The sequence below is a fragment of the Ranitomeya variabilis genome, chromosome 3, assembly GCF_051348905.1.
Source record: "Ranitomeya variabilis isolate aRanVar5 chromosome 3, aRanVar5.hap1, whole genome shotgun sequence".
Taxonomy (NCBI): Eukaryota; Metazoa; Chordata; class Amphibia; order Anura; family Dendrobatidae; genus Ranitomeya; species Ranitomeya variabilis.
Window position 1 is genome coordinate 234,327,461 of NC_135234.1, and position 13,459 is coordinate 234,340,919.

Sequence of the window (13,459 nt, forward strand, 5' to 3'; positions counted from 1 at the left end):
ATTACCTGTACTGAGGAGAAAGGCGCGGGCTGCTCCCATTACTGTTCCCAGGTTCCCCGGTGCTGGTGACATCGTCATGTCCACCATGGATTCCACTGCCTGAACTGTTGTGCAGTGGGGGGCTGTTCAGCAGAGGGAAACTACTTTCTGCCAGGGCAGCCTGGGTTGGAACAAAGACAGATATGTGTAAGGGTAGAAATGTAACAGCACTTACAACAACTGACTTTTACACTATTTTTGTTCATATCCATATTCAGTATTGAAGTAGAGAGTACTGAAAGTCATGTGTTTGTATAGCCAAGCTGTAAGGACTTTGCCATATTGCTGACCAGGGTTTTATGGGACTCAGACTGGTATGAGCCCATATTTTACCTCTAATGTTATTCACCATTTGGCAGGTTTTTACAGATGTACACTACCATTCAAAAGTTTAGGGTCACTTAGAAATGTCCTTATTTTTTAAAGAAAAGCACAGTTTTTTCCAATGAAGCTAACATTAAATGATTCAGAAATACACTCTATACATTGTTAATGTGGTAAATGACTATTCTAGCTGCAAACGTCTGGTTTGTAATGCAATATCTTCATAGGTGTATAGAGGCCCATTTCCGACAACCATCACTCCAGTGTTCTTATGGTACTTTGTGTTTGCTAACTGTGTAAGAAGGCTAATGGATGGTTAGAATACCATTGAAAACCCTTGTGCAAGTATGTTAGCACAGCTGAAAACAGTTTGGCTGATTAGAGAACCTATAAACCTGACCTTCCTTTGAGCTAGTTGAGAATCTGGAGCATTACATCTGTTGGTTCCATTAAACTCTCAAAATGGCCAAAAAAAAGAACTTTCATGTGAAACTCAACAGTCTATTCTTGTTCTTAGAAATGAAGGCTGTTCCATGTGAGAAACTGCCAAGAAACTGAAGATTTTCTACAACGGTGTGTACTACTCCCTTCAGAGGAGAGCACAAACAGGCTCTAACCAGAGTAGAAAGAGAAGTGGGAGGCCCCGCTGCACAACTGAGCAACAAGATAAGTACATTTGAGTATGTAGTTTGAGAAATCGACGCCTCACAGGTCCTCAACTGGCAGCTTCATTAAATAGTACACGCAAAACACGAGTGTCAACGTCTACAGTGAAGAGGCGACTCCAGGATGCTGGCCTTCAGGGCAGAGTGGCAAAGAAAAAGTCCATATCTGAGACTGGCTAATAAAAGGAAAAGATTAATATGGGTAAAAGAACAGATATTGGACAGAGGAAGATTGGAAAAAAGTGTTATGGACAGACGAATCCAAGTTTGAGGTGTTTGGATCACACAGAAGAACATTTGTTAGACGCAGAACAACTGAAAAGATGCTGGAAGAGTGCCTGACGCCATCTGTCAAGCATGGTGGAGGTAATGTGATGGTCTAGGGTTGCTTTGGTGCTGGTAAAGTGGGAGATTTGTACAAGGTAAAAGAGATATTGAATAAGGAAGGCCATCACTCCATTTTGCAAAGCCATGCCATACTCTGTGGACAGCGCTTGATTGGAGCCAATTTCATCCTACAACAGGACAATGACCCAAAGCACACCTCCAGATTATGCAAGAACTATTTAGGGAAGAAACAGGCAGCTGGCATTCTATCTGTAATGCAGTAGCTAGCGCAGTCACCAGATCGCAACCCCATTGAGCTGTTGTGGGAGCAATTGACCGCATGTTACGCAAAAAGTGCCCATCAAGCCAAACCAACTTGTGGTGGGGGGGCTTCTGGAAGCATGGGGTGAAATTTCTCCAGATTACCTCAGCAAATTAACTGCTAGAATGCAAAAGGTCTGCAATGCTGTAATTGCTGCAAAGGGAGCATTCTTTGACGAAAGAAAAAGTTTGAAGAAGAAAATTATTATTTCAAATAAAAATCTTTTTTTCCAACCTTGTCAATGTCTGGACTAGATTTTCAATTCATTTGGCAACTCATTTGATTAATAAAAGTATGAGTTTTCATGGAAAACACAAAATTGTCTGGGTGACCCTAAACGTTTGAACGGTAGTGTATACTCCAGTGTCCTCACACAGAACTGTCAGATTGACTGGTCTTTTTTATTTGAGATGTAATAGTTCTTGAAAATATAGGTTTTAAATAGAGACAGTAAAGACAGTAAAGTTTGGGGTTGCATCAAACACGGGCTTGTCCATGAAGTCTCTGTTACTGTTTGGGAGCCCGTGCTTTGGGTGTTTCCCCGATGTTCGGTTGATTAGGCATAATAAATGTGCCTTTTCTGGGCCTGACAGCAGGCTGCTATTTTTAGGCTGGGAGGGGCAGGCTATATCTATGGTCCTTTACCAGTCTGAGAATACCAGCCCACAGCTGTTTGCTTTAGCTTGGATGGCTGTCAAAATGGGGGGACGCCACGCTGTTTTTTTAAAAAAATTATTTCTTTATGTAATTTTAAAAAATGGCACAGGATCCCCCCTCTTATTATTGATGACCAGCCATGATAAAGCTGGCAGCTGAGGGTTGCAGCCCGAAGCTGTCAGTTTTGACTGCACTGTTTATCAACTAATAGAAAAGACCCCAAGTCATTTTTTTTACATATTTATAGTGCAGGCGCCGGATGATAAATACTCCCATCAGCGGCATCTGCTCTCGCTGTTATTAGCAACAACAGGCGTAGGTTGATGGAAGTAGTACTCTCTCATCATCCGACACCTCTCTGACAGGAGGTAACCTTTTTGCTGCCGGTCTCAGCTGCTGGCTCACACTGTCTTCTGACAGCATGGGAACCGCAGCTCTCTGACAGGCGGTAATCATACTTTCGAAGATCAGAGCCTGTGTTTGCCGTGCTGTCAGGCAGATGACAGCATGGCAAACAACGGATGTGCAGGCCCATTCATCTGAATGGTGTCCGGGATCGGGTACCGTGGTAGTACTCGAACCAAAGTTTTATTGGATGTTCGGCCAACCGACATGACCCAAACATCCAAGGGTTCGCCCATCATTTGTTTTAGCAAATCAAGTTAAAAGTAAGTTAACTTGCATTCCCTGAAATTAAAATGTAAAAACAATACCACAATATTACAAGATACAGAAAGAAACTGAATGAAGCGAGGGAGTGTTAATACCCACTGATGATCTCTTAAAACTAATATGCAGCTGACCACTGATATTTGCTGACAAGGTGATCGGCCATAATGGATTTTTAGCATTTGCCTGTGTTTCGTGATGGTGGATGATCATATCCAATCATTTGTCACTTTTCTCTTTTTTTTAAATAATTTAGGAGCTAAAAATTCTGTGAACATTTGATGTATCGAAACCTAACTTTAATCAATCTGTAAGAAAAATACCGTAAAGAGAAGAAAAAAAAATCTAAATGCCAGAGAGATGGTTTGATAGTCTCCACACCTCCCTAAAAAACGCAATAATAAGCAATCAAACCGTTGTATATACCACAAATTGGTATCAATAATAATGTCAGTTACAACACAAAAAAACAAGCCCACCTAAACCTCTTTGATGAGGAAATTAATCGTTTCCTTACATAATATTGTAACGTGAGTGTTGAACTTGAACCTACGACTCGTCCCATGAACAGCAAACCCTCATACGGCTATGTCAATAGAAAAATAAAGAAGAAGCTACATAAAAAAATGAAAGCACAAAAATGAAAATTGGCCATGGCAGGGAAGAGGTAAAATCACTGCTCTGACCACCTGCAAAATCGATAGGACTAGAAAGCTGGACCTTCATCACAAAGGTTTCATCTCACTCACCTGGTAGCTTGCATTGAGGGCTCCATAGCCAAGGCCTGAAATCATATTCTTTACAAGGGTCGGGCTCCTGCAATAATTCAAAGTAGGAAAAACAAAATGAGTATTTGAGAAACAATGCTTGTAAAAACTAACAAAATCAGTAAAAACGATTGATCAGTATCCAGTGTAGAGTGATAGAGTAGCGATTTCTCAATGTTAATAATATCAATTCAAGGCTCAGTACTTTTCTATGTGCAAGTTTGAAAACGTAATGCATCTCTACTGCCATCTGCTGACAACGCCTGGTGCTACACCTTAACGCTGATTTCCTCTGAAGCATCTGTTTCAGTAAATTAAATGGAAGTATTCCCCAAATTAGGACCACACACAGCTGGCATAGTAGTCCGATACATCATTAAGGGCTCATACTCACTTGTGTGAAATACGGCCGAGTCTCGCATGGTAACACCCGGCTCTGCCGCCGCCACTTGCAGCTCCATGTATTGTTGTGCGGCCGCACGCTCCGCTCTGGAGTGCCGGCGGCAGAGCCGGGTTTTAACCTGCGAGACTCGGCCGTATTTCACGCAAGTGAGTATGAGCCCTAAAACCGATTGTTGACTGATTCTTTTTTGTTAATGACTATAGAATTTTTTGAGTAAACCTCAGAAACAACATAGAAATCAGATAAAAAAACACTTGTTGAAGCACTTTCCTCTGAGGCAGGTAGTCCCATGCAAATTACTGAGTGGGCCTTAGTCACACACAGAACCGCATAAATGTAAACTACAAATCTGGAAAAGAAAGCTGCGTATCAGCTTCAGAATTCTGCTAGGGATTTTCTCGAAAATCTGTGTCAGATCAACGTCTTGTGAATGCAGCCTACTAAAAACTGTGGGCCCCACACATCTGTAAAGTTTTTCCATACACAGCAGGCGCCAAATGGTTTTCCGTATTGACCCGATCTTGGAAGCGGTTTTTTTTTTGCCTACTTTTTTTTGCAGCTTTTTGACTTGAGAATTTCAATTTTGCAGCAAGTTCCTCGGAGGAGTGATATGCCACTCTTATTTTAGTGGCGAGGTTTTCAAGACATTGTCACGACTAAAAACTTGTTTTTAAGAACAGCTATGTACAGCAGATTTCCCACTGAAATCAATATAAAACATATTCAGCAAAAGGAATTTATTTTGATGTGGATTTTGTGGAAGATCCACTGCAAATTTCATTATCAAAAAACTGTGAGAAAACACCGTTAGGCCGGCGTCACACTGGCGTTTTAAACGGCCGAGTGCAATGCGATAAAAAATCGCATTGCACTTGGACCAATGTTAAGCTATGGGGCAGCTCCCAGCAGCCGACTTTTTGTCGGCCATTTTCTTCGGTCCGAGACAATCGCAGCATGCTGCTATTGTCTCGGACCGAGGAAAACTCTCGGCTCACTCGCACCTATATAAGCCTGTGGGTGTGAGTGAGACGGCGCACATCACTCGGACATCATCCGAGTGCTGTGCGTTATAAGCGGACCCCAGCAATGGAGGAGATGGAGAAATTCATTTCTCCGCCTCCTCTGCAGATGTGCTCCGATCCTCCCTGTGCGAGAGAATCGGAGCAGACGCATTACACTGGGCTCCCGCTCTGCTGCGAGCAGGAGCCGAGTGTCATTAGCATATCGCATCCGATGCAATACGCCAGTGTGAAGCCGGCCTTAGGCTATTCCCACGATGAGTATTTAGTGAGTTTTTGATGTCGCAGATTTTTTGGAGCATTTCTGCACATATTAGGTAAATTAGGTCACTTGTATTTTTTTTTCATTGCATTGTTTTTTTACTTGCATTTTTATGGCGTTTGTTATTTGTTTTTTTTGTCTCTTTTTGGTATGCCATTCTTTAAATAAACTAAAAAAAAATCCCATCCACTTTTGCTGCAATTGTAAGATGCAGCTTTTTGACACAGCGTCAAAAACTCACAAAAAAATCATCATGGGAACACAACCTTAGGGTATGCGCACACAGATTTTTTTTTGAGGTTTTGGACCAGAAACCAAATCTCAAAAATTTTAGGGTTTCTTCTCACCTTCTGCTTCAAAAATCCAGCAAAAAGACTCTGTGTGCACCTAGCCTACTGCATCAAAAATGCAGGAAAGTTCAGGAGGCGACTTGATGTCTGAGTTCTGTTTTCTTGGAAAGTAACTGTGCTGTATATCTAAACTGACCTGCGCAAGGTGTTGGGGCCGAGTACAGTTTTTGCAAGCAAAATTTTGTTTATACTCTGAGGATGCGCTCACACCTGCCAATTTCATGCTGTTTTTACCAAGCTTTTGAGGTCAAAGCCAATAGTGGATTAACCTCTTGCCGATCTAAAACCTAATAGAACGTCTTATGTTGGGTCACTATGTATGGAGTGGGCTAAGGCATAAGGCTGTAATACATAGATGGCATTTAACCACTGAACTGCCACTGTCACTCTGACATAACGAGATTGACAGTGAGTACGATCAAATAGCTATAATCTACCCCAAAATATTAACAAAAAAGTCAAAAAGCTCTCAAACAACTCCAACTCCATCAATGTCAAATGAAAATATCACGGGTTTTGGAAAATAATTCTGATTTTTTTTGTAGTTGTAGAAGGGTGCATCAAATTGATTGATATATGTTTAAATAGCAAACTAAATGTTCAAAACGTTTCAACCTGTTTTGGCCTTCCTCGCAAAAGTTGTCTGGAATTTAAAAACAAGCGCACCGTGAAGCATGGTGGCAGGCTAAACAGCACAATCTGCTATTACTGGCACTACAATCTTGTTATTAAAATTCCAGATGACTTTTTCAATGAAAAATGAACTATTTAATTGAACTCTAAATGTTCAAATAATGTAATTTATAGCTGCAAAATAAGCATTTGTGAAAGATTCGGTAACTGAATGCATGTAAATTACAGATAATACTTCAGGAATAACCAGTACAGTTTGTCCAGATTATTTAGAAAGAAACCTGCAGTACTGAGCAAATGTTTTAGGCATGTGTGGAACAAGTACTGTGAAGTAAGAATGCTTTTAAAAATTGAAATGTTCATCGTTTAATTTTCAATTTAAAAAAATGCAAAGTGAATGAACAAAAGAAAAATCTAAATCAAATTAATATTTGGTGTGAATACCCTTTGCCTTCAAAATAGCATAAATTATTCTAGGCACACTGGCACTCAGATTTAGAAGAAACTCAAACTTGGTGCGGATAGTTCCAAACATTTTGGAAAACTAACCACAAATCTTCCGTGGATGTAGGCTGGCACAAATCTTTCTGTCTCTTCATATAATCCCAGACAAACTCCATTATTTTAAAATCAGGGCTCTGTAGAGGCCATATCATCAATTCCAGGACTCCTTGTTTTTCTTTACACTGAAGGTAGTTCTTAATGACATTTTCTGTATGTTTGGAGTCGTTGCAGTGATGTAAAATAAATGTGGAGCCAATAAAGAGGCCTCCCTAATGGTATTGCATGATGGATAAGTATCTTTCTGTATTTCTCAGCATTGAAATCAGCTCTATTTGCTGAAATGCAGCCTAGAACTTCCAAGTGCCCTACACCATGCTTCACTGTTTCCTGCAGTCACTCATTATTGTACCAATCTCCAACCCTTCAGCGAACAAACTGCCTTCTGTTACAGGCAAATATTTTACATTTTGTCTCCTCAGTCCAGAGCACCTGCTGACATTCTTCTGCACATTCCTCTGTTCCTATGATTTCGTGCATAGTTGTGTCACTTGGCCTTGTTTCCATGTTGAAGGTATGACTTTTTGGCAGCAGTCCTTCCATGAAGACCACTCTAGTCTGACTTCTCCCAACAGCAGATGCTTGTAGTTGGGCTCCATCAGTTGCTGCCATTTCATAGCTGATGGCATCACTAGACATCTTCTGATTTAGAGGGGAAGTAACCATGTTGTATATTTCATCTAGTCCCTTATGTTTCCTTAGCCAACCACTGCTTCTACAGTCTTCAATGTTGTCTATTTATTGGTGCTTGAACACAACATCTTGAAACCCCAGTCTGCTTTGAAATATTTGCTTGGGAGAGACCTTGCTTATGCAGTGTAAAAACCTTGTGTCTTGTTGATGTTGTAATGCTGCTGCAGTGCAGTATAGCGCAACGTCCACCAGGGGATGCTGGTGAGGGAAGAGAGGTTGCACAGAAAGTGTAACACCACTGAGCAGCAGCACAAGCGCCACCTGGTGGCGAAAGAGTGGTCAGACGAGTTGAGGCAAAAACAAGACAAAAAGTACCAGAGGTCACAGCAATGCACGTGGTCAAAAACAAGCCAGAAGTCAGAGCCAGACAGGAGCAGATATAACCGAGACGAGAGACAGTTAAACAGGTCAGAAGACAAGCTGGGTCACATACCAAAAGGTCCAAGCACAGGGAGCGAACACTAAGACAAGCGGGCTGGCAGGAAAGGGAAGTCACATGAATTGAGTAAACGGGCAGAGGACAAAACATGGTATCAAGGGGTCAGCTGCTCTAGCCTGGGAGAATGAACTAACACTGACATTGGTCTGCAGGCCACAGCAGACTGAAATAGCCACACAGAACCCAAAACAAGGCAGAGGTTAACCCCCACATGATCAGACCAGGGAGAGAATAAAAAGAAACAAACCCCGGCCTGGATCATGACAGATGTGCTCAGTCTTGTCATGGTGTATGAACCTGTCCTCCACAACCTCTTCTTTGTAGCAGAGTTTGTATGTTCCTCACCCAGTGTTTAGCCTTCTACACAGCAGTTTATGTTTCAGTTAATGACAGTGTTTCAACCTACGTATGAAAATAATGATCATTATCACCTATTTCATATAAATACTACTAGCCATACACCTGACTATAAATCCTACCAAATGCCAGACTTTGTCTTCAGAACAGCATCAATTCTTCAAGGTTCACATACACACAAACGATAGATTAGATTTAAATTTCTCTTTTGTTCATTCACTTTGCTTTTTGTTGATATAAATAAACTATTAAACACTTCTATTTTTGTAGCCATTAGAACTTTGCACAATTGTTTTCGAGCCTGAGTAAAACAATTCCATAGTTCTGTGGGTCTTATCCACTCTATACTGTATTATCTACAATATTCTCTACCATCTACAATATATGAAATACTTTTTTTTTTTCAAACTAAAAGTGTAAAAAAGTAATAATTATTTAATACATTTTTTATATGCTAAAGGTACTGCCATGTGCTGCTGATCGGTGGGAGGTAAGAGTCTTGAGATCACAAACAATTATTCATAACACTTCCCTGAAAAGCGCAGCTACAAGTACAGATTGCTGAATGGCCGCAATAGTAATGCTATGGACATGTGCAAACGTTCAGTATTCAGTCAGTATTTTACATCAGTTTTTGTAAGCCGAAACCAGGAAAGGAACAGTCAGAGGAAAAGTCTAATAGAAACATGTCACCACTTCTGGATTTATCACCCACTCCTGGTTTTGGCTTACAGATACTGAGGTAAAATACTGACCAAATACTGACTGTGTGAATGTGGCCTATGAGTCCATACACCTCACTCAAAAAAAAAGCTCTGTCTGGACCCATAGACTTTCTATTGAACTCATACACTGCTCTGTGCACCAGCAAGGATTTGCGCCCTTCATTGCAGTGTTTTCACTGATTGGTGGAGGTCTCAGGACCTGGATCAGCAGCATATAAGAACCCCTAGAACATTTTAAAAAATTACTTAAAGGGGTTTTCACAGGAACAACAACCATCACATCCAGAATATAATTTACAATATATGTCAGAAAGAAGATGTAATGCAAATTTAAGATCAAAGCAAAACCACATACCTCCCTTCACCACAGGTCGCCCTCCTTAGAAGGCGGCAATGCAGCCCAGGCCATCGGCAAGCTCTAGTCTTGTAGTAGAACCTTTTATGTCATATTTACCATCTCGTATTGCTCATCATTATCTTACCCTGTCATCTTTGGCGGTCTCCTCTTTTGGTATTCCAGCTCATCTACCGTCCACACGGCCCCTTTCACGTTCTCCACACGCACAAAGCACTTATGCAAGCTAAGGTTGTGTCGAACGGCATTCTGCAGAAAGGTGAAACAATGTGACAAATGTAGCACCTATATACAAGATATACAACTGTGAGACAATAATATTGGTATATTGGTATGTGCCCTAATGGGGCTCCAAAATAATATATTGCAAACACAAAAAGACATCCAAAAAATGTCCAAGAAATCCAATTTGCATGGTTCTGAAGTTCTGCAAAAATGTATTGTGTGCCGTTCAGAAAGTCAACTGTACAGCTCGGCAGCCATGGGTTAATGGAGCAAGTGGCTGATATGAAAGATTCTGCTTTCTTTTTGCTCAAACTAATTTGCCTCTAATCAACACAGCCCATTTTTTAGAGTTTCATAAGCTGCCATTACTGATTACCAAGGAGTTAATAGCAGGGCAAAGATGGCAACACGTGCATATCACCACCCTTTCCTGACACTCCCACACTCAAATGATATGACCCCAATTTCAAAGCAGCGCCCCTTCTCTCATTCTAAGCCCTGGCTGGAGATGAGAGACTAATTCGTTAGGCTAAAACATTAACAGCAATTTGAGAGGTCAGAAAGGGGTCAGGCAACCGGAGCGCAGACAGACGGGAGGGAGTGGGCTATAGGAAGAATGAGAGCCAGGAGGAAAGAGAAGGGAGGAACATGAATACAGGGCAGAGATAAGGACAATGGGAGAAATCTAGTGCTAGAAAATGGAACATTGCTAGAAAAGAGTCACCAACATGTATACACCCAGGGCCGGACTGCCCACCGGAGAATAGGGGAACTCCCAGGTGGCCCGCTGTGCACGTGTGGCCATATGAACAGTAGAAGGCAAAATACACTTGAGGGCAGCATCTCAATATTGATTTCACAAACTACTCAGCTCATCATTAGATAGAAGCATAGGTCATTTTGTATATGAGGGCAATTTATCATTTGCTGGGGCGGACACACACACAAGAGGGCGCCTGTGCAAAAACATACTTTGCAGCCCAATAATGTGTGTAACGGAAGTTGCTTGCTGCTTTTGAGGTGGAAGTGGCTCCCCTTACCTCCAGTGCTATATTTCAATAAATGCATGTAGATAAAAATTGGGCCCTCAGAGTCTATGATACTGGTGGGCCCTTGGCACCTCAGACCGACATTGTATAAAACTATGAGATTTACACAGCCGCAACCAATTCTGAGCTGTAGAAATTAAGCTGCAGACAGACTGGTACAAGTGATAGATCAGATAAGTAATCAAATCTTCCCAAGGGGTCCCATACTCAATAGGTAGCTATTGCTATTATTTGGCTGACGGCTATCTTGGCCATCTCTCCCATACACAGGCGTGCTCGCTCTGCTGTATTCTCTATGAAAGAACCACTACCACCAGGAACACAGGAGAATCACAAGTCCAAAATCGGACACGCCAGCTACTTATCTGCCCAACATCATCGGTCAGGTGAGAGTCAGGAGGAATATTGGCCGAGTCCAGGGATAATGGCAGGTTTGGACAACATTAGCCTTATGTGTATGGGGGCCATAGGGGCTCATACACATGGCCATATTAGGCCAAATGTAGAAGTGCTGTACCTCCGTATGTTTCTAAAATGCACCTATGCATTATCCCAAGAAACAGCGTCTGTATGGCAGGCACATGGAGCTCTAAAAACTCCTGCACACAAGAGTATCATGTATGACAGGCAACCATAAATGTATACAGGGCATTTCTATATCTCCATGACTCCAAAGTATACAGGCCTCAGATTGTGTATGATTATGCATTATCATATTACAGAACTATCTCCAAGCACCATATGGTAGTAGTACACACGGTGCACCTCCATGTACAGGCTCTTACATGCAGATAGGTTCAATCTAGGGCTACATTTGGTCACTTACACATCATGGTATCATTACAAGGCAGACATCTTGTGCATTATAGAAAAATATTGAGGTTGCATCAATACTGCGATTTTACTGCAACTCACAAACTACAAGTAAAGAATTTCTTAGCAGCAGTTATTAAAAAGGGGCAAAGAATTAATTGTATTTTATATATAAAAACGTACATTAATCATAGATAAACTTCATGCATACACGTATGAGCTTGACTTTTTCACTTACCTTCCACGTGGCTGTGTTTCTTCTGAAATAGGCAAACATGCGAGTGAACCAATTGTAGATCTCATTCAAAGTCAGCTGCCGGTCTGGTGTATCTAGAATAGCCTGTGAAGATGCGTGATAGAAGAGATAAGTATTTCAAGTATGCTTACAGACGTTAGCGTCCTAATCCCCGTTAGCTGCACTGCTCTTCTCCATGCTCTTACCTGTCGGATAAGAGAGGCGTATGTGAAGGGTGGCCGAACTTCAGCATTTTTATAAAACTCATGATTCTGAGCAAGCTCTAGAAAGAAAAAGAAAAACACCTTTGTAACTGTCGATACTGTAAGCGTTCATAGTGAATAATAAGAGTAAGAAACAAAGGTTCTCTTCTGGACATCATTTTATTCTTATTAGCACACTTTCAGTCAACCTTAAAGGGGTTATCGAGCACCTCTCAGTCCACATCAGATGAGTGGCGCTGCTGACGTGGTGTCCGAGGATCACATACCAGGTCTCATACACGCCCAGCAAGCATCATGCACATAGGAGAGGTCCATGATACCTTCTTGGTGTGCAGGAGACCTGGCAAGCGATCCTCGGTCACCACGTCAGCAGTGCCTCCCATCTCCTGTGTGGACGTGGATGGTGCTTTATAATCTCTTTAAAATTCCAGTTCGACTGTAGTCAATGTTCATATCCCACACCCATGTCATACTTACCGGGGTCCAGAATGCTGTGGAATGTGGAGATGTATGCGGGGGTCCTCACACTGTACAGCTGTTTCTGTGCCTGCAGAACTGACATGGATGGAACAAGCTAGTCCCAGTGAATTTTATTTCTATCAAAATGCTGACTCTGATGTTGGAGCTCTACGAATAAAAGCTAATGATAGCAGTCTATTTCTAACTACACAGCCCTGCAGAGTCACTTATAGTCAGGGAAATAAATTCACTGGTGACTACTATTTCCCTCCATGTAACAGGGAGGCTCAAATACAGACAAAGCAGCCCTTACATGCAAATACCCTTCATACAACAGCTCAGATTTCAGCTTCTGAGGGGTCTCAACACTCACTAAACTAACGTTGACCATCCCAGCGATATTAGCAGGCTCGGCCAACAGTCTAATGTGCATGGGAGCATCCGACTCTTCCCCGACAGAGAGAGAAGGATTTCGCATGCCCAATTCTGAACTTCAAATCCTTTTGTTCTCGGTTAGATAAGCTGCCGCCAGAGGAGTCAAGTAGCGTCTGTCTCATAAAGAACACTGGAGTAGAGTGAGCGCTCTGTCTATGGAGGGATCAGGAAGGATAGATGTGTGCGGAAGGTGGTAATGGGGGTGTAAGAGATTGGGGTCAACTACAATTGAAACTGAAATCTTAGCTTTTGTGGTTAGAAGTGTGCTTTAAGTATTATTGTGAAACCTCCCATCTTCTATTTGTAGATTCAGAAGGCTATTTCCTGGGGGTTCATAGAGTTCACACATCAAAGCAAACAGAAATGAGTCTATGCTTACGATATACTAAGTACAAGGAAGACATACACGAGCTTTCTGAATGCTCGACAAATAGCAGACAATATACAACTTA

General features: G+C 41.7%; 1 protein-coding gene across 7 annotated transcripts in view; it reads right to left on the reverse strand.

Moving 5' to 3' along the window:
• The window catches only part of FOXP4 (forkhead box P4), an 86,918-nt gene that overhangs the window by 2,821 nt on the left and 70,638 nt on the right, over nt 1–13,459 (reverse strand). For 4 of the 7 annotated variants that reach the window (XM_077295268.1, XM_077295266.1, XM_077295269.1 and 1 more), the window contains exons 12-16: nt 12,096–12,172; nt 11,893–11,994; nt 9,695–9,816; nt 3,753–3,819; nt 6–160 (exon numbers count right to left, since the gene is read on the reverse strand). In XM_077295268.1, coding sequence (XP_077151383.1) covers nt 6–160; nt 3,753–3,819; nt 9,695–9,816; nt 11,893–11,994; nt 12,096–12,172 — 523 coding nt within the window. Of the gene's footprint in view, nt 1–5; nt 161–3,752; nt 3,820–9,694; nt 9,817–11,892; nt 11,995–12,095; nt 12,173–12,590; nt 12,669–13,459 lie in introns of all 7 variants that reach the window. The other 3 variants (XM_077295265.1, XM_077295263.1, XM_077295264.1) reach the window with 1 other exon arrangement.